This window comes from Salarias fasciatus, chromosome 16 (assembly GCF_902148845.1).
Source record: "Salarias fasciatus chromosome 16, fSalaFa1.1, whole genome shotgun sequence".
Taxonomy (NCBI): domain Eukaryota; kingdom Metazoa; phylum Chordata; class Actinopteri; order Blenniiformes; family Blenniidae; genus Salarias; species Salarias fasciatus.
In genome coordinates, this window is record NC_043760.1 from 25,615,830 (window position 1) to 25,635,972 (window position 20,143).

Genomic DNA, 20,143 nt, shown 5'->3' on the forward strand with positions numbered 1-20,143 from the left:
CTTTTAACAACGAAAAAATATCTGAAATAATTACAACAAAAACATAATCCATCATGAACACTAAACAAGGTCCCAGTCTTACTTCCAACCCTAGGGTCCATTTACTGACCCTGTGCTTAGCTGAGGGATAGCCTCTGTTCCACCAACGTGTTTGAGGGCCCTCCACTATGATGTCAGCCATACAGTCAGTTCAGGTCCATTTGGTGTCATTTCCCATCAACCAAAATTTATATTAAACTTCGTCCAGAAAAGAAAAACAATCAGATGCCTCGTTCTTTTTTGCATAATAAGATAAGAGAATCATTACTCATCTTCCTCTGCTGGTGTAAGTCTGAAGGCTTGCAATTTTTGCTTGATGTTCTGCATCTTCCCGGCTGCATTGATCCGCTTGCTCCGCGCTGGCTGCCAGGTTCCTCGTTGAATCCTCTCCAATAACGTCGCAGGCTGCTCAGACACTGTCACCTGCAGTCCGCGTCTCACCATGTCTGCTGTCGCCTCCTCAGCTGTGTTGTATATCACCTGTCCCTCTTCATAGTGTACTCTCAGACGAGCTGGATAGAGGGTCTGGAATCGGATTTTGTTCTCTTTCAGAACTCGTCGTGCTTCAGCATATGTTTTCCGTTTCTGCAGAATCGCCGGAGCATAATCATGATCCAGGCTTATCTTGTTTCCATCCATGGTGAAGCCTTTCTTAAGCCATGCCAGCCGGATCACTTCTTCTTTGATAGTAAAGCTCTGAAATTTAACAACAATAGATCGTGGTGTGGCTCCCGGAGGGGGCTGTGTAGCCAGGGAGCGGTGAGCCCGTTGAATCTGCAGGTCAAGAGCAGCAGGAATAGCTAGATTTTCTCTGAGTATTTTCTCTATAAACGGAATCATCATCCTTGAACTTTGTTCTTTTTGCTCAGGAATTCCATATATCCTAATGTTCTCTCTCCTTGACCTGCATTCTTGATCCGTCTGCCTTTCCTGGAGTTGCTCGTGCATTTTTAGCATTTCTGTAACCACTTCACTTAAGACTTGTAGCTGCTCCTCGTTACCTCCAATTCTTTTCTCAGCTTCATCCAATCTAGAATTTGTCTTTGCAAACTCCGTCTTGATTTCTTGTCTGTATTCCCGTAGTTCCTTGAGGATTATGTTATTTGATACTTCTTCTTCGGACTCATTTTCCTCGTCTCCAGATCTCGTCTCCGCATTAGCCGCGCTAGCATCTGCGGGGTTGTCATTAGCGTCATCAGCGTGTGGCAGCTTCATTTCTTTCGTTGTCAATTTTGTTGGCTTGATTATCCTTCTCGGCATCTTCCCCTTTCTTCCAAACTCGTAGCAGTGAGTTTATCTATTTTATTTGACTTCCTGGGGTAGATTTCTCCTTTTGGTTGGGGGACTTAGCGCGCTCTAGGCTGTCATGATGTTGATTGTTTCATACAAAAAAGAAAATGTATTATTATCTTTAGTCCTTTCAAAATTTTTTGTTTTTTTCACATTGGCTATAAAAAGTGACACAACAGAAAAAGTTTAGTACACAGAATTATGAAAAATATTAATTATATTTAGTGAATATTTAGTGAATTATATTTAGCTCCTGGTGTGATGGACAGTGGTAACAGTAACCTGTAGGCCAGTCCAGCCACATGGGAGACATCAGTGAGCAGATTCTACTGAGAGAGAATGAGGGGAACACAAATGACACAACTATCATCCTATTCCATCTTCAATAGAGGACTTTGTGTATTTACTCTCTTACTTTTAACAATTAAAAAACATATCACTGCTCACTCCAACAGTTCGAGAATAGAAAGCGGTATTATTGGAAACTAGAAATTGGCACTCAGAGAGCGCAGACCTCCGCCACAGCTCAAATCAGTCACCAACAACCATAAGAACACCATATATAATCACACAACATTGCGATGGGGGTGTGATCAGAGCGGAGCGCTGCAGCGTGCGGTGCCTCTCTCTGTCGTCCTGTCGCCCTCTCTCCCTGTGTGTGTGTGTGTGTGTGTGTGTTCATCTGAAAAGGAAAACCGAAAAGCAACATAATTTATGTTATTTTACTTCATTTTAATTTGAAAATTTACCGGATTCTCTCGTGTTTTCTGTTCCCGACCTCCTGTGAGGTGCGATCTGCTCTGTCCAGCTTTACAACTGGCGGTGCACGGCGCGCGAGGCTCGCGGAGAAAATAGAGAGCAGCAGAGCGGCTGCGGTCCACGGCGCGAGCCGCTACGCACGCGGCGGTCCCCCGCGCCTCCTGTAACCGTCAGATAGGTTAACAGGGGCGCCGATCTGACAGTCGGTGCGCGGCGCTTCCCACTTCCGCGTCGGAGGCGGCGCGTCCTGTGTGAACCAGGCGTTTGTCGCCCCCTGTCGGCGGGCCTGCCCGACCATGTGAAAGACTCCCTATCTCTCAATGATAAAGAATCCTTTAAAAAATTCCTGGATCCAGACAGTGATCTGGATCATAACCAAAATGTAATCAATTCTAAGTTAGCCCAAGACCCACCTTTCCACAAAGTTTCATTGCAATCTGTCCATTATTTTTTCCGGGATCTTGCGAACAAACCAACCAACAAACCGACGTGATTACATAACCTCCCGGCAGAGACAATAATGCTGGCTTGTTCTCACACTGTTCTGACAGCTCAGCTGTTCCTTCCTACTGACAGGATCAACCCCTCCATCACCACTGGCTCCTGCTCTGCTTCTGACACTAAATCACATAATGCTCCAAATTCTCAGCACAAATCTCCCCTTTTTATAGAGCCTTCTAATCAGTCTGGTCAGTTCCATTCATGTAGAGCTGAACATCAAGTATCTCCAGGCCATGTTTCACATGGAGCAGGTCTGCACTGTACTCTTCATCAGTAATATATTACTTGAAAGTCAAAGGTTGCACAACACTGGCGGGTGCAAGTGATATTTTACTTTCCAACACTGATCTTCATCATATTCAAAACAATAACATGATCGATCCTGTGATCAGTCCTACCTGCCCCCTCTGGACCGCTGCTTGATGCTGCACCTCCTTTCCCAGGGCCTAAAAAACAAGGTTTTCCAGTTATGCAGCATCTCATCACACTATTGTTTATCATTAACATAATGTTTTAAAATATATTCTGGTTATAAATATGTCTTGAAAAAACATGATATCACTGCACAGCGACCCATACGTAACACACACCTGTGATAATATATTGCTAGAAGGCTCAGCTTCACCTCACGATTTATACAAACTGCAGAATATTAATATGGACTCCCTGAGAGTGGTCAGGATTCCTTCCTGCACCAAAATGTCATGTTTGCTCAAAGATTCTGACCATAGCGCCACCTGATGGCTGCAGAAGGTGTGCACCATAAGCATGACGCAGTCAGCCTGAGTGAGCCTGTCAGCCTGAGCTCAGGGCACCAAGAACCTCTCTTTACAGATACTCGTCTGTTTGATGGTAGAAGTGTAGCAAAAGACACGTGTTAAAAAAACAGCCAATAGTGAAACTGCTGGACTCCTGACTAGTGAATTTTCTGTATTTTCAGAACTGGAAGCTGAATATGAACATTTTTCAACCTGAATATCTTGGTGCGCATTGATAACTTTTATTACATGAACAAATTTAAATGCAGAGCAGCAGAATTTTTACACATTTGAAAGCCGAAATACAGACAGCTTTTGAAGATTGTGGTTCCCATCAACAAATTCATTTACAAAGTGACAACTCTCACTTTCTCTCTCACAGGTTGAGATGCAGACAGACAACTCTAAACACACTCTGATAAATAGTTTTGCAACAATAATATCCCCATATAATAAGCATTACGAGAGAGGTAAACCATAAACAACACTGTCACAGAATACTCAGTACACCGAGAAAAACATTCAGCAGAATTTACCACTTGTAATGTTCTTACCTGGCTCTGTGCTGGCATTACTTTTGTGCTCAGGGTCACTTGTCTTTCCTCCTGAAACACAAATCATCATCTGTCATCGGAACCAGAAAGGAGAGATCTCAGCTTAAAAAAGTCACAGAAAGTGTTTGATTGTCCAAAGTGTTTGGATCGCCAATTTATTTATCTCATGAGTTTATTGACAGACCTTCACCTTCAATAATTGTCTGAGAAATTTAGTCGTTACGTGTTTATATGTGTTTATAGTTATGTGATTATATTTCAGTCATGGCTCACCTAATAGCTCACCTTTGGAGCTGAAGATGAACTTTTCACAACCTCTGAACATAACCTTGTCAAATCACAGTCTTTGTCATCATTCCAAATGTAAATCTGCCAATAACAAACTTTATCGGTCAGTTTTCTTAATTTCCTCAAAATATTGAACTGAGAACCTGTTTCTCTGAGTCTTGTGGAGTGAACTCATTGTTCTCATGTGTGTGCCATGTGTTTACACCCTGACCTCTTAATAGTCACATCACTGCAGTCCTGGTTACTAAATGAAGTTTGTTTCTCACGATGTTTGAAGCCATGTATTAATGATGATATTTCAGTCATGGCTCTCCTGATAGCCTGTCAGTTATTGATGCTCTGTCCTTCATAATAAAGAATCCTTTTTCAGAATTAACTCATTTAAGTTTGTGTTCAGGAATATTCATTGAAATTTAAATAAAGGTTTGTTTCCAACTTGCAACTGCAGCCATCAGAAAGCATCTTGAAACGACGGAGTGTGAGAGTGAGGATCAGTAAAGAGAAGAAGCTCTCTCAAGCTGAACACTCCTCTGAACCAGGTTTTAGCTGTGCTGGTCTCGCCCTCACAGCCAAACGGAGCTGGATAGTCTGTTAACTGAGAAACCAGCTCCTGCTGAAACTGAACAAAAGCTTCAGAATATGTCTGTTGTTCTCAGCGTATTGGGAGAAGTTGAAGCTGTTCTATGCAGATTCAAAAATGTTTGAAATTCTTTTAACAAAATAAGATCCTGTTTTACATCTACATTTGGTTATAATACAAATTGTCTCAGTGTAACTTTTTCTAAATTGTGTTTGTCTGAGAAATGTTCTTTGAATGTAGATATTTTATCAGGTGAATTGAATCAAATATCTGCTATTGGAGACACAATAAAACATCCACTGGTTAAAAAGTAATTTAGAGTACTTTGTCCTCTTAAGTATTTTTCTAACAGCAGTTCTTCTGCCTTATAATTGAGAACAATTTACTCTTTCCACCTCTGTCTTTGACTGACTGATACACAGTATTGTCCTTTTCTGCCTGATCAACAGCTGCTGTGTCTGCAACATTTAGAGAGTGAGTAAGCTCATGAGGGAGTGAGTTTTCATGTTTTCACCCTTTGGGAACGGCGCTCTGCTGAGAGGTGTTTTCTTGATGATCTGAAACCTCTGATTCCTGGACTGAGGAAGTCTGTCTGTCTGACTGTTGGCTCTGAACTGTGTGCTGCTTTTTCTTTCTGTTTGTGTTCAGGACTCAGGGAGGCTGTGTGCTTCATAATACCATCTGACTGGTTTTTGTCCTCCAAGCTTGACTCTCCAGCAGGGTTTTGAGAAGGTTCTCCAGTGGCTGGAGTCGGAGAATCGATCACTTTATCTGAAACTGAGATAGGAAAAATTGAATCATATTAGCTTAAACATTGCTTTTAACTGGAAGCTTCTTATAACTGGTTAGCAGAAATAACTCTTCATGCCGGTCTGCGTTCTGACCTGACTTTGCACTATCAACATGTTCACTGGCATCAGCGTCTCTTTGTTCATCTTGTCTTTCACCTTCATCTCCTCCAGTCTCTTTGGAGTTATTCTCAGACTGACTGCTGCGCCTGGAACTGACTTTGTCTTGTTTGTCAGTTTGATCAGTAGAGATACCAGCTGATTTTAAAGAGTCATGGCTTCCTTGTCTTGAGCTTCGTTGACTCTCAGGCTGCTGATTTTCTTCTTGATCGTCTTTAGTATTTTTTGTCTCTTCTTGTTTGCTGTTCTCTGGGTCGGGTTCATTTTCTATCTGTCCTGAAGTTTGCGTCTCTGTTGGAGAGTCTCCGACTCCATCAGCAGCCAGACTCATCTCTGAGTCTTTGGCGTCTCCAGGTGTTGGATTTACAGGGACCTGGTCCTCTTGTTGACCAGCAGGTTCCTCTTTTGTGTCACTTGCCTCGTTGTCGCTGGTTGACTGACTGTCAGACACAGTGTTGTCCTTTTCTGCCAGATTAGCAGCTGCTGTATCTGCACCATTTGGGATATCAATACCTATATGAGAGATTTCAGGTTTTGACCCTTGGAGAACCTCCGTCTGCTGTTTTCCTTCCTCCAAGCTCGACTCTCCAGCGGTGTCTTGTGGAAGTTTTCCAGTGATTTGATCCGAGTTGTTGTCTTCCTTGTGTTTATCAATGCCACCCTCATCAGGTGTGTTTGAAGAGTCCGGTGCAGGTGGAGACGGTGGTTTGGGAGTATGAGGTGGTTTACCAGAAGGAGAATTGATGCCTTTATCTGAAACAGTGGTGGGAAAAATAGAAGCATATTAGCACAAACATTGCTTATCACTCTAAGCTTCTTATAACTGGTTAGCAGAAATAACTCTTCATGACGGTCTGTGCGACTCTGAGCTTCACTCTTCCCGCTCTTCCCCCGTTCCCTTACACCTAATGTCACAAACTTCACAGACTATTTAGATTAAAGGTGCATATTTAGACATATTTTTTCAGTAACACTTTATTTGAAGCCCCCCTGTATAACACATTATAAGTACATTTATAAAGCATTATAATGCCATTATAACACGTGCAGCTGTAGTTATAAACATTCATAGATGATCACAATGCCAGAACCTAACCCTAACCCTAATCCTATGCTGTATAGTGAGTTGTAAAGCATTGTGATCATGTCGGAGTGTTTATAACTACTTTTCATGTGTTATACCGGGTGCCTAAAAGTGCATTAAGGAGTTTTACAACCTTAAAAATACTTATTTTCCACCATAAATATGTTACACATTTTTAATGATGTGTACAATGTGCCCTGACATATTCATTACAAGTACCTCTAACAGCGCTATATTTTCACTTGAAAGTTGCAGTACTGGTCCGGCACCACAATTTTTTTGGGGAGAATTTGAAAGGAATGATGTAATGCGTGTGCCGGCTCCTTGAGTTTCATTTTTCCGCCATTACTCCACCAGATGCTTCGTGAGCAACAACTGAGCAGGAGCTTCCAGAAAGTAAGAAAAGACCAGCTTCTGGGACTGCCACAGCTCCACACAGACTCCACCAGGTAAAAGAATCTTAAATCTTAATTGAGCACTTCTGAACGAGCGAAGACGGAGTTCCCCTCTTCCGTGCACGGGAGCCACAGGGACAAGTTTTTCACTAAGCTGCATTACACCCAAGGCCTGCAGGGGGCGCTGTTTCGCATAAAACGTGCAAACTCCTTAAGGCACCTTTAAAGTGAAGTGTTACCATTTTTTATTTTGTTGTTGTTGAGAATGGTTAGTAATTTAATGATAAAAATAATTGTGAATAACAAACTCTGAAGGTAAATGAAGACCTTGAGACGAGGAGAAGGGACACAGAGCATCTCTGAAGTCTTCACAGTTCACAACCTTATTCTTAAATGGATCATTTTACATCTTCAAAATTCTGCATACAAAACCCCACAATGACAACATGAAAGACATTTTCTCAAAATATTGACAAACTTCTAAAACATAAAAACCTAAGAACTCCTTTGTCTTCATGACTGCTTCGTGCTCTGGCTGCACTGTCAGCAGAGGGACCTTATAGAGACGCTGTGAGTCTTTCCAAATCAAGTCCAACCAGCTGAATTCTCCACAGCTGGACTCCAGTGAAGCTGGAGAAACTTCTCAAGGATCACAGCATGTCTCCTTCAGACACAGAGGATGAGGCAGAATCCCCTCTGGACCGCTTCAGACCAGAATCCAGAGTTGATATAGATGAAAGTCCATTACTCTGTACAGTGTAAATATCAGAGTCAGCGGCTCCACCACTGGACTGTTTCCACTGTGTTTCCTCATCATTCAGAAAAAGAGAGCAGCTCTGCTCAACAGTGTGGACAGACTGATGTGTCTCAGCAGCTGGATGAATGGAAAGGAGGAATATTGATCTGTGTCTCAGCAGATTGGAATGTTGTTGAAGGTTCAAATATTAACATCTCAGTGGAACACGGTGATTTTTATGATATAAGAAGAATGCCTTGGTGTTGCACTTTTGTTTCTCTCCAGATAATTCAATAATTTAATTGAATTATTGTTTTTGGTCATAACAGACAGATAGGCTGGCCTTTCTCTGACCAAATTCCACACTTGTGAGTTATTTTCCATGTTTAACTGTCTACAATTAAAACTCATGCTCGACTTTAGTTTGAAGATTCAGAATAAACTGTTTCTGTGCATTGAATTGGTGTTTAGTTATGTTGATTACAAGTTCACAAAGTACAGATTTAATCACAAATAGATCAGATATGTGAGTAATGTGACACACACACACACACACACACACACACACACACACACACACACACACACACACGTTGAAACATTGCAGATTTAACTTAATTATCTGGTGATATCAACTGTTTTATTACTTCATGGAAAGAAAAAAACTGGGCTTAAAAAATTGGGCTTAAATAGACCGTCCTTCCCAGCAGCATCACATCTTTCAAACATTGGATGGTTCAAATCCCACATCTCTCAGTGTTTTTCAATATGACACTATAAACAATGAAAATGCATGCACTACTTAAGTTAAAAGACAGAATAAATCGTTTTGTGCAGTAAACTGTAAATTTTGTGCGTTGATTACATGTTCACTAATTATACAATTAATCACGATTAATTATGGTCAGATTTGTGGACAGAGGATTTATCTTTATCTTGTGATGTCGATTGTTTCATGCAAAAAAAAATGTCTTGTTATCTTTTGTCCTTTCAAAATTTTCTACTGTTTTCTTCACATTATCTGTAAAAAGTGACACAACAGAAAAAGTTTTGTACACAGAATGATAAAAAATATAAATTATATTTAGTGAATCTGCAGTTTGTTTTTCCAAATGCTGTTTGTTATAAAATTATTTCACATTCTGCTAAAAAAAAAAAAAAGTATTACAAAAGAGATAAATCATGAAGAATTCTTTCACGGAACACAGTGCACTGACAAAAAAGGTTCAGCAAACTTTACCACTTGTGACGTTCTTACCTGGCTCTGTGCCGTCATCCTCTTGAGCACAGTCTGGGGATTGCAGAGGAGACTGAGAGGTGGAAAGTCCACCATTTAAAGTTCTTTGCTCAGGGTCACTTCTGTTTTCCTCTGAAACACAAATCATCATCTATCATCGGTACCAGAAAGGAGAGATCTCAACCTAAAAAAGTCACAGAAATTGTTTGATTGTCCAAATTGTTTGGAAAGTCAATTGATTTATCTCATCAGTTTATTGACAGACCTTCTAATTGTCTGAGATATTAATAGTTATGTGTTCATTTATAAGTTAGGAAAACACCACAATTTCCCAGTCAGAAATTAGTAAAGTGATACTTTTGTTGAACTGCAACCTCTGATTCCTGGACTGAGGAAGTGTGTCTGTCTGTTGTCTCTGAACTGTGAGCTGCTTTTTCTTTCTGTTTGTGTTCAGGACTCGGGGAGGCTGTGTGCTTAATAATACCATCTGACTGGTTTTTCTCCTCCAAGCTCGACTCTCCAGCAGGGTTTTGTGGAAGTTCTCCACTGACTTGATCCAAGTTGTTTTCTTTCTTGTGTTCATCGATGCCACCCTCTTGAGATGTGACTGAAAAGTTCATTTTCGATGGAGACAAAACTTTAGCAAGACCAGGAGGTTTAGCAGGAGTGGAATTCTCATGCTCATCTGAAAGTGGGAAAAATATATGTATATCAGCATAAAAACTGCTTGTAACTGTCAACCAGTTTATAGACGCTGTGAGTCTTTCCAAATCAAGTCCAACTGACTGAATTCACCACAGCTGGACTCCAGTGAAGCTGGAGGAACTTCTCAAGGATGATCAGTGGAAACTGGAGGCACCTGAGCTCAAAGCTGTGAAAACTTTAGTACTTGTGATTTCCTAATTTTTGTTGCTTATCGAATACATTTGGAAAGAAAACTTCTTAATCTTGTCATCACATGTGTAAAATTTTGAGGAAAAAAGAATCAGATCCATTCTGAATTAAGGCTGTGACGTAAGAAAATGTAGAAAAAGACGAACACTGTGGATAGTTTTCAGACTCACTGCAGTCTGAGGAGAACAAGCAGAATCTACGAGCCTTTAGGATAAAAGATACACAATGTTGGATTTTATACTGTTATCGATAGATTAGATTAGATAGACAGAAAAACAGATAGACAGACACACACATACACACTGTACATATGACACACACTGATTTATCTTTATTACCTGGTAATGTCTAAAATTAAATAATTGTTACCGATCATCTCTTGAAAATTTTGTGTCGTTTTCTTCACATCAACTGCAAGAAGACACAAAACAGTAAACAGAAGCTTCACACAGTGCAACAAAAATGATTATATTTAGTGAATCTATGATTTTTTTCAAAAGCTGGTTGTCCTGAATTTATATTACAGTCAATGAAAAAAAACCATTACAAAAAGAAGTAAATCTTAAATAATATCTTCACAGAATACTCAGTACACTGAGAAAAAGGATTCAGACTTTAGCACTTGCAAAGTTCTTACCCAACTCTGTGTCGTCGTTCTCTTCAGCAAAGCCTGCTGGTTGTGGAGGAGACTGAGAGGTGGGCTGTGTATTCATTAAAGGATTTTGTTCAGGGTCACTTCTGTTTTGCTCTGAAACACAAATCATCATCTGTCATCAGTATCAGAAAGGAGATCTCAACTTAAACAAGTCACAGAAATGGTTTTACTCTCTAAAGTGTTGGGATAGTCAACTGACTCATCTCATCAGTTTATTGACAGACCTTCACCTTTAATAATTGTCTGAAATGTTTAAAAGTTACATGTTAATTTATAAGTTCGGAAAACACCAAGTGTTCAAACCCTTTGTGGGAACTGTTTCTGAAACAAGTTTGATGTGGCTGTCTGTCACAAAATCAGAAATGCTTTTGAGTTTGTTATCATTAACACCTCTGAAATCAATCCATACATTGTCTTCTTCTCTAATTTAAAACATCTTTGTAGCTGAATATGAACTTTTGACAACCTATGAACATAATAATTGTTGTCAAAGCACAGTTTGGTCATCATGGCGAAACTAAATCACTAAATAACAAATTCTGACTATGTCTATCGGTCAGTTGTCTTCAGTTCCTGGACAATATTATCTTTAAATCTGCTTCTCTGAGAGACATGTTTTACCTGGTTTACGTTGTCTTCGTTTCAGGAATAGCAGCAAAACCACCAGAGGGACAGCAATGACAGCAATGACACACCCGACAATGATCCCAGCTAAATTTGTCTCTGCACAGAAACACAAAAATCAAAGTCATACACATCTCCATGCATTAAACCAACATTGGAGAAAAACTGTTTGAAAAACAGACATTAATTTCATTAAAATTACTGATTATACAGCAGAGATAAACTTTCAATTTCCTTTTCATACACCACATTCAAAAAGATTTTTAATCCAGCTGTCAGTGTCACCGTGTGTTGCTGTAACTAATCTCTGCAAAATATCTCTGCAAATTGCTGTCTGGAAATATACTTTCTGGAATGATAAAACTACATAAGGAGTGAGAATAAGGAGTGGTTTTCAGAGTGAAGTCTTACCAGAGTAGCAGCTCCTTGCAGAGAAAGTCGTCGTCTCTCTGGACATCGGGTTGCTCACAGTACAACTGTACTCTTCCTCATCATTCTCATCCCCCAGAGGGATTGTTAAATTTGGGCCGGGCTGCATGCTGCCACGCCAGCTCCATTCAAACTTCATGAAGGACTCAGAACGGCTGGATTCTGCAGAGCATTTCAGTGAGGCCCGGTTTCCAGATTCATCAGAGCTGGTGTCTTCTATCTCACAGGATATGGAAGGTCTGGATACTTTACCTATAAAGGTGCAAGATTATATTAAGAAGAAAAACAAAAAAAAATAAAAAAAAAAACAGGAATAAAAAAGATGATAAATGCACTTCACCATAGGCGTCAGTTTAGGGGGGAAGGGGGGGGGACGTGTCCCCCCCCTTTTTGCCAAGGGTATTTTTTTTTCTCCACCACACACAAATCCTTCAGGTGTAGTCATTTTAAACCCGGTTATTTTCAGTAGTTTAGAACATTCCGACGCTCCTGAACGCACCATCCATTAGCAGCAGAGACTGTTCAGTAGTGTTTGTTCTTGTGTCGATGTTTCAGTTAATATTTTGATATATTTCTTTAATGGTGTCAGACCATCTTTACCAGGACGAAGACATGTCAGTATGTGTATTTGGTACATTAGCTTGATCAGTCTCAAGTTATTTGAGGACGTCTGATGGTGATTCTGCGGATTAACAGACTGTCTCCTTTGATGTCGGCTGCTTTTTTCTTTCTGACATGTTGATTTGTGATTAGGTCTTTCCTCAGATTTTATTACTGAAAGAAGGAAACAGAATGACTGGCCGTACGCAGGTTGTACAAGAGACAGTAAACGCAGCACAGCAGAATCAAACCTTCCATGAAACAGCAGAGTGCAGGGGAGGAAGAGGTCACGTCAGAGTTTTGCTCCAATAATTAAAGCTATATGATATATAATGATAATAAATGTTTCCAACCTCTCAAAAACAAAGGTGTGACAATAAGTCTTCATGTTGTCATTCTTCCTCTGCTGATTCACCAGGTTTTTGTGGCAAAGTTGACAAAGAGTCATCAGACTGATTATTGTGGTGTTTCTGTTGTGGGCTGCCTGACTGTTTTTGTAAATTTTCCATTCCATTACTCTTTGAGTAAAATGTTCGATTTGAGTGGAAATGGATGGTTAGGCTTGAAGTCAAAATTCATCCAGTCACAGATATTATATGTTCTGGTAACAGCCTGTGTTCTAATGTAACTCCAACTATCCTCCAGTGACCCGAGGTTTATTCTTTTATTCTGGAAATGCTTTAACCTTCTTCCTATTTGTGATGAATAGAGTTCAGTGGTTTGTTTCTGTGTTGTCCCTGAACTGTAAATCCTGTTGACAAGTAGCTGATGTATCTGACATGCAGCTGATTTCAACATGAAGTTCAGCATTGTTGGGTTAAAGTTTCAGGCCAGAGGATTTTTTTTTCAAAACATGACAATTGCCTACAATGTGAAATAATTCTCAGCAGCCATACCAAAGTAAAATCTGTTAAAGTCACCATCTCAAGCAGTACTCAAAAGCAGTGGTGACTGGTCATTAGAGGCAGGTGGAGCACAGCGCCACCAGGAGTCAACATAAAGGACTGCAGGTAAAATGTTGTAAATTCTTTAAGATGATCTGAAATATTCATTCGTTCAATGAGACCGAACAATTTTTATTTCGACAAGTAAACTGAGATCTGATTGGCTGCCGCCGATGTGGGCGGGTCCTGATTAGTGACTGACAGGGAGACGTGGCAGTTCGGCGCTGCTAAAGCTAAAGCTAACAATCGGAAATCAAAATTAATGAAAGTCATTGAAAAGTTTATCCAAAAGAAGAACCGCTGTGCGCCTTTCTTTTAAAGTGAGTCCTCAGCTTTGGTGAGTGAACGCACATATTGTCAGTCTTTTTAGATGTGTGCGCGCACACAGGTACAAAGTCGCTTTTTGCCAGTCGTTGTCCCCCCCCCCCCCACTTTTCAAAACAAACTGACGCCCTTGCACTTCACTGAGTTTAACTTGTCTGAGACACTTTTCACTGCATTCACACACAAATATAACAGCCGCCATGCAAAGGAACTTAAGCTTTAAGACATATGAAGAAGTCCAAAAATCCACTTCACCACCAAGCCAAAAGCACTTTAAATGTTATAACAAGCAGCAACATTTACACAATAATGCTACAAGTTGTGTTTAAATTGTGTGGGTGGAGGAAACAATCAGAACTTTTAAAAGACATTAAAATTCTCCATCCAATAAAAATAAAAAAGAAATTCAATAAAATAAATCATATTATTCAATGCAGTTTGCAAAAGATTCAATATTTGTAAATATTGTTTCTAATTTGGAAATATATATTCTTTTTAAATTTCAGACCACTTTGTTTTAGCAACATTCACACTACAAGTTTCGTTGCCATGTTAGTGTTTCGGTAATAAATACTCGACTGTTTCATCAAACAGGGCAGACACTCAATTCTGAAAACAAAGATTAAGCTATTCAATTAGATCTGGAGTTCTTATCAAATATCCTCTGTATACCTCACTGTAAAACAATAAATCACAACAGCTGTAAATCCCACTGAGAAGTCAGCTGTCTTATTCTTCTTTGCTGTATGTAGATTATTGTTGGCATCTACACACGGATAAAATTGTTGGTACTCTTTGAAAGAAAAATTCACAGTGGTCAGAGAACTGACTTGAATCTGATGAAAGTAATAATAAAAAAAATTCTATGAAATTTCACTAATGAAAGTCAAACATGCTTCAACAGAATTATTTAAAAAACATAAACTCAAGAAACAGGCCTGGACAAAAACGATGGAAAAGACAGAAAATGATGTGACCAAAGGGACATGTCAGTCCAAGGTGTGTCCACTAATTAGCATCACAGGTGTTTACAATCTGCTAATCAGTCAGTGGCTCATATAGAGGGCGACAGGGAGTCACATGTAGTGAACTACACTCAACATGGACGCAAAGGAAAGAGATTAGAAAGAAAATCATAGACAAGCATGTTAAAGGTGAAGGCTCTAAGACCATCTCCAAGCAGTTGGATGTTCCTGTGACTACAGTTGCACTTATTATTCAGAAATTCAAGATTCATGGGACTGGAGCAACCTTCCTTGACGTGGCTGCAGGAGGAAAACTGATGACAAATCAAAGAGACGGATAATATGAATGGTAACAAAAGTGCCCAGAAAAACTTCTGAAGAGATTAAAGGTGAACTTCAAGTTCAAGGAACATCAGTGTCAGATCACACCATCCGTCGTCGTTTGAACCAAAGTGGACTTATTGCAAGACGACCAAGGAGGACACCATTGTTAAAAACAATTCATAAAAAAGCCAGACTGGAATTTTCCAAACTACATGATGACAAGCCACAAAGCTTCTCGGAGAATGTCCTATGGACCGATGAGACAAAAAAGGAAGTTTTTGCCAAGGCACATCAGCTCGATGCTCACAGAAGGAAGTTGAAGCATATCAAAAGAAGAACACTGTCTCTACTGTGAAACATGGAGGAGGCTCTGTTATGTTCTGGGGCTGCTTTGCTGCATCTGGAACAGGGGGTCTGGAATCTGTACAGGGTACAATGAAATCTCAAGACTATCAAGAGATTCTAGAGAGAAATGTGCTGCCAGTGTCAGAAAGCTTGGTCTCAGTCGCAGGTCATCTGGCAACAGGACAATGACCCAAAACACACAGCTAGAAACACCCAAGAATGGCTCAGAGGAAAACATTGGACTATTTTCAAGTGGCCTTCTATGAGCCCTGAGCTAAATCCTATTGAACATCTTTGGAAGGAGCTGAAACATGGCGTCTGGAAAAGGCACCCTTCCAACCTGAGGAACTGGAGCAGTTTGCTCATGAGAAGTGGCCGAAATACCTGCTGAAAGGTGCAGAAGTCTCACTGACAGTTACAGGAATCGTTTGATTGCAGTGATCGCCTCAAAAGGTTGTGCAACTAAATATTAAGTTGAGGGTACCATCATTTTTGTCCAGGCTTGTTTCATGAGTTTTTTTTTTTTCCCCAATAATTCTGTTGAAGCATGGCTGAAAAGCAATATCTGACTTTCATTGGTTAAATTTCATAGAATTTTTATTTATTACTACGTTTGTCAAATTGTTTCTCTGACCAATGTGAATTTTTCTTTCATCTAAGGGTATCAACAGTTTTGTCCACGTGTGTATCAGCCTATAAATGAGGGAATGGGCACCTGTGGGGCTTGCTTTAGAAACACATACTGTAATTTAAAGTGTATTGTTAAAAAAAGAAGTGAAATAACAAAAAACAGGAAAAACACTTACCAATGACCTTCAGTTTGAAAGTGAAAGGTATGAATTCTTTGTTCATGAACATCTCCAGTTCATAGTCTCCACTGTCTTCATATCTGAGGTCGGTGATCTCCAGCTCTGCAGTGTGCCAGTCCAGTGTGATCCTATCTTTAAATGGTTCGTACTCAAGCTGCTCGTTTCCATTAAACTCCACCACTTTGTTCCCACTGTGTTTCCACAGGATGTTATTTGCACCAGATGCCTTGATTTCTGGATCCAGAATGACTGTCTGGCCCAGGAGGGCATATTTCACATTCTCTGCAGCAGCTGAACACAGGAAGAACAGAAAAAAAACAAATATCAAGATCAGATTTGGTCATGTCTTCAGTCCAGACCTCAGCATTCCACTTTGGCAGAGATACTTGAGTCTTCTGATTTAATCCAAATAAATCTGATCAGTGTTATAACAGAGAAAAATACAAAACATTTAAGCACTTTACCAGGGTAAACTGATGATCAGTGTGCAGCAATATGGTTTTTGATTAACGTTTTATCATCATAAAAGATAGTTCAAAGGTCATTTGTCATCCAGTCACTGCAACTCAATGAAATATTAACTAATGTGTAACAGGCCTGAACCTGCTTTTCATAGAACAACAATAATCCACGAACAAACTCACCTAAATGAAGTAAAGAGATGAAAACAACCAGGAAATGTCCGTGAACCATTTTCCAAGAAGCAGGTGAATCTCCACAGTCTCTCCAGAGGAAGATAAATTACGACTGACTTTCACTTTCTGTCGCTTTAAACGACAAATAACTCGACCTGCGATCATTAGCTGCCGTCTGAACAAGTCCGGACTGGCAGCAAAACACTTATGAGAGCAACTGATGCTGCAGAATGGAGTAAGTAAATAGAAAGAAAGAAAGAAAGAAAGAAACGAGAGGCCACGCGTCCTTGCAGTCTGAACAGGTGAGACACCTGAGCTTCCGGTATGGCACCGCTGGACTTTCAAAATAAGATCAAGAACTGCTTGGAGGTAGTGGACACAATCTGGAAACATAAAGTTCCAAAACAGCCTGCCCAGCACCTTCACATGAGTGCACAATGTGTCATATATTTGTTCAGATTTTGCTTTCTCAGTTAATGGATAGACTCTCAAACATTGCCCTCAACTTTAGGTGTGTTTCTGTAACACCAATCAGACACAAAGAAATGAAAGAAATAAAGGAAATACATGAAAACAAAGTGATTAAGAAAGTCATAAGAAGTCACCTTTATTTATGTGGCACGTTCAAACAACCAACGCTGACCAAAGAGCTTTTCAAGTAGGTATAAAGGCAAAAGATAGAAATAAATATATATAAAAAAATAGTCATAAGGCATGAACAAAAACTGAATTTAGAGGTATTAAAATAAGCAAAAGCTATTATCTTTTACAAATCCCTTTAGTAAATCATATTGTTAGGTCTGATTTCAAAGAAACGGGTTGTCCCAAATATTTGATGGTGAAAAAAATGTAATAATAAAAATGAAAATTTAGCTTCTGCACATTTGGATCTGAAACTGATAACAGAAAGAAGGTTTAAATCAAATGACCTGAGAAGTAGATGCTTCATAATATAGCAGATAATGACAAACATAAATTGGACCAAAGCATTTAAGCTTTTTTATATATGTAAATTCAATCCAAAATATCAAAAAAGAGAGATAATAGTGGAAAAAATACTTAAAGACTGATGTGGTTCATTTCCATCTTTGTGGTGGTAATAGCTACTTATATAACACTGATATTTTGTATAAACGAGAAACGTGAAAATATGATGAAGTATAGGACAGAAGTATGTGAATTTTATTGACTTTAAAGCAGTTTATTTTTAAAAGTTCGGAACCTGACTTTGTTCTAACAGAACAAGATGACAAACCAGAAGAAATAAAAACTTTTCTTTTTTTAACTACTGATCAACAACATACTACTGAACCTATAACGTAATAACTTTTGAACTATAATGCAATAACTTATTATGTTATTGGCCGATTATTACATTATGGGCCTGATGCAAAAAAAAAAAAAAAAACCCTTTGAAAATGTAATAACTGAGCCAACATAATAACCAGCCAAGAGTGTAATATATTTGACCTTTTTGACAATGTTATAGGCAAATAACATAATAACTGACCATAATAGCATATAGCATATCAGTTTATGTCTCAAAACAGTACTCATTTTTGTCATGAAAAATGCAATCTCTATTAAAACTCCACAACAGTTGTTCCTTAAATCTTGTGTTCTTTAAGATAAAATGAAAGAATAAATCACAAAATTGAGTTCTGGTCTCAATAACTTTAGATCCTGAACTGAACAGAACAATTGAACTGAACATATTTAACCTGAGCACAAAAATATTGAGGATTACTGTTCCCTATTCTTAAATTTAAACATTCCAAAAAAAAATCTAATTCAAATTATTTTCTATATTAAAAAACACACTAACTTGTCTTTGGCAAACAGCTCTTAAAGACCACCAGCAGCCCTTTACAGTAAAAAACAAACAAACAAACAAACAAATATCAATTTAGGGCTTAATTCGTTGGGTGAGTGTTATCTAATCTGATCCTAGGGCGGCAGTTTTAACAAACGGACTGGCGTCACCATTTTTTAGCCTGAAGCCCAGGACAAAGCAGGGCGATCCATTAAGCCCCCTCTTATTCATATTATTCCTTGAGCCTTTAGCAGCCTCAATCAGAATTAACAGGAGGATTGGGGGTGTTACACACAGTTCGGAAGAGCATAAGATGTTTCTGTATGCTGATGATATTTTGCTTCTTATTAGAGATCCTTCCTCTTCAGTTCCTAAGGTTTTATCGACGATTGAACATTTTTCAAAACTATCGGGGTTAAAAATTAACTGGCAAAAGTCAAAACCTATGCTTATATCAAAGGGATTTTTCCAACCTCTTCTTTCTCCATTCCAGTTCAGATGGGTACCCGTTGGAATGAAATATCTCGGTGTGAAGTTGTGTTCAGAGTTGACTAATATAAACTCGATGAATATGGAACCATTGCTAAAAAATTTGAAAACAAAATTGGATAAATGAAAATTATTAAATCATAGTCTGTGAGGTAAAATTAGTACCATTAAAATGTTTGTAGCGCCATAGTTTAATTGCATATCTATGATGATACCAATAACAATAAGTAATGCCTTTTTTAAACAATACAGCTCACTAATTAAGAAATTTTTGTGGAATGGCAAGAAGGCGAGAAGAAGGGTAAGAAAACTTACAGCTCTGAAGGCTTGTGGAGGCCTCTTCCAGACCTGGAACTGTATAATCTTACATTTGAAATGAACAAATTTTCTAGGCATTGGAAAGGGGGCTCGAATTTAGGGTGGATTAATATTGAAAAGAAAATCCAAGTACTCTCACAAAAATTAATATATTTAATTCAACAGAACCCAGTTTTACAACATTCACACACTCTAAAACATAATAATTATTCTTACTTAAATTACATTTGTGCACTTTACTCATATCTTAGAAACCTGTTGATTCAACTCAATCAATATAAGTAAGGAACCAATTTAGCCTGAAAAAAGTTTACAACTAAATTCATGTGTGTAAGCTGGACTGGAAACTTTTTGTCACGGTGAATAAACGCTGCATTCAGGACCGCACATGCGCAGCAAAGCCGAGCGGGAGTTCACTGCAGCTTGTCTCTGGTGTTGGAGGACGCTGAATTTCTCTACGTCTCAAGGTGAGTTATTCAAGTCCACTATACATCTCTTGTGCCATCCACGACATTATTATTGACATTATTTTGGCAGACCAGTTTTTCATGTTAAAATAAATGAATTGACAGACTAGCTAACTAGCTAGCTAAAATCAGCCAAAGCTAAGCAGGTCTAGCTAATATTAACAAGCTGTGTCATGGCTATACTTTTTAGCCTTTTCTATTTACATCTATGATAAGACTAGGATTGGTTTCAGTTTGATATGAACGCTCAGTTCATGCATTACTTTGGTGTGTCTGTAACCAAACCGTCCCAAACAAAGCCTGCCGACGTGCATGTAGCCTCTCAGTCGGCCATGTGGGGGCAGCACTCGCACCAAGTGGAGTAGCGTCAAAAATAATG

General features: G+C 39.1%; 1 protein-coding gene across 6 annotated transcripts in view; it reads right to left on the reverse strand.

Moving 5' to 3' along the window:
• LOC115403714 (protein piccolo-like) overlaps nucleotides 1–16,957 on the reverse strand; it is a 52,995-nt gene extending 36,038 nt beyond the window's left edge. For all 6 annotated transcript variants that reach the window (XM_030112700.1, XM_030112702.1, XM_030112701.1 and 3 more), the window contains exons 1-12: nucleotides 16,687–16,957; nucleotides 16,040–16,333; nucleotides 11,714–11,983; nucleotides 11,300–11,401; nucleotides 10,661–10,771; nucleotides 10,393–10,434; nucleotides 9,614–9,814; nucleotides 9,151–9,261; nucleotides 5,654–6,430; nucleotides 5,448–5,546; nucleotides 3,902–3,952; nucleotides 2,988–3,035 (exon numbers count right to left, since the gene is read on the reverse strand). In XM_030112700.1, coding sequence (XP_029968560.1) covers nucleotides 2,988–3,035; nucleotides 3,902–3,952; nucleotides 5,448–5,546; nucleotides 5,654–6,430; nucleotides 9,151–9,261; nucleotides 9,614–9,814; nucleotides 10,393–10,434; nucleotides 10,661–10,771; nucleotides 11,300–11,401; nucleotides 11,714–11,983; nucleotides 16,040–16,333; nucleotides 16,687–16,735 — 2,155 coding nt within the window. In that variant the 5' untranslated portion in view covers nucleotides 16,736–16,957. The remainder of the gene's footprint in view (nucleotides 1–2,987; nucleotides 3,036–3,901; nucleotides 3,953–5,447; nucleotides 5,547–5,653; nucleotides 6,431–9,150; nucleotides 9,262–9,613; nucleotides 9,815–10,392; nucleotides 10,435–10,660; nucleotides 10,772–11,299; nucleotides 11,402–11,713; nucleotides 11,984–16,039; nucleotides 16,334–16,686) is intronic.
• Between the last annotated feature and the right edge of the window lie 3,186 nt (nucleotides 16,958–20,143).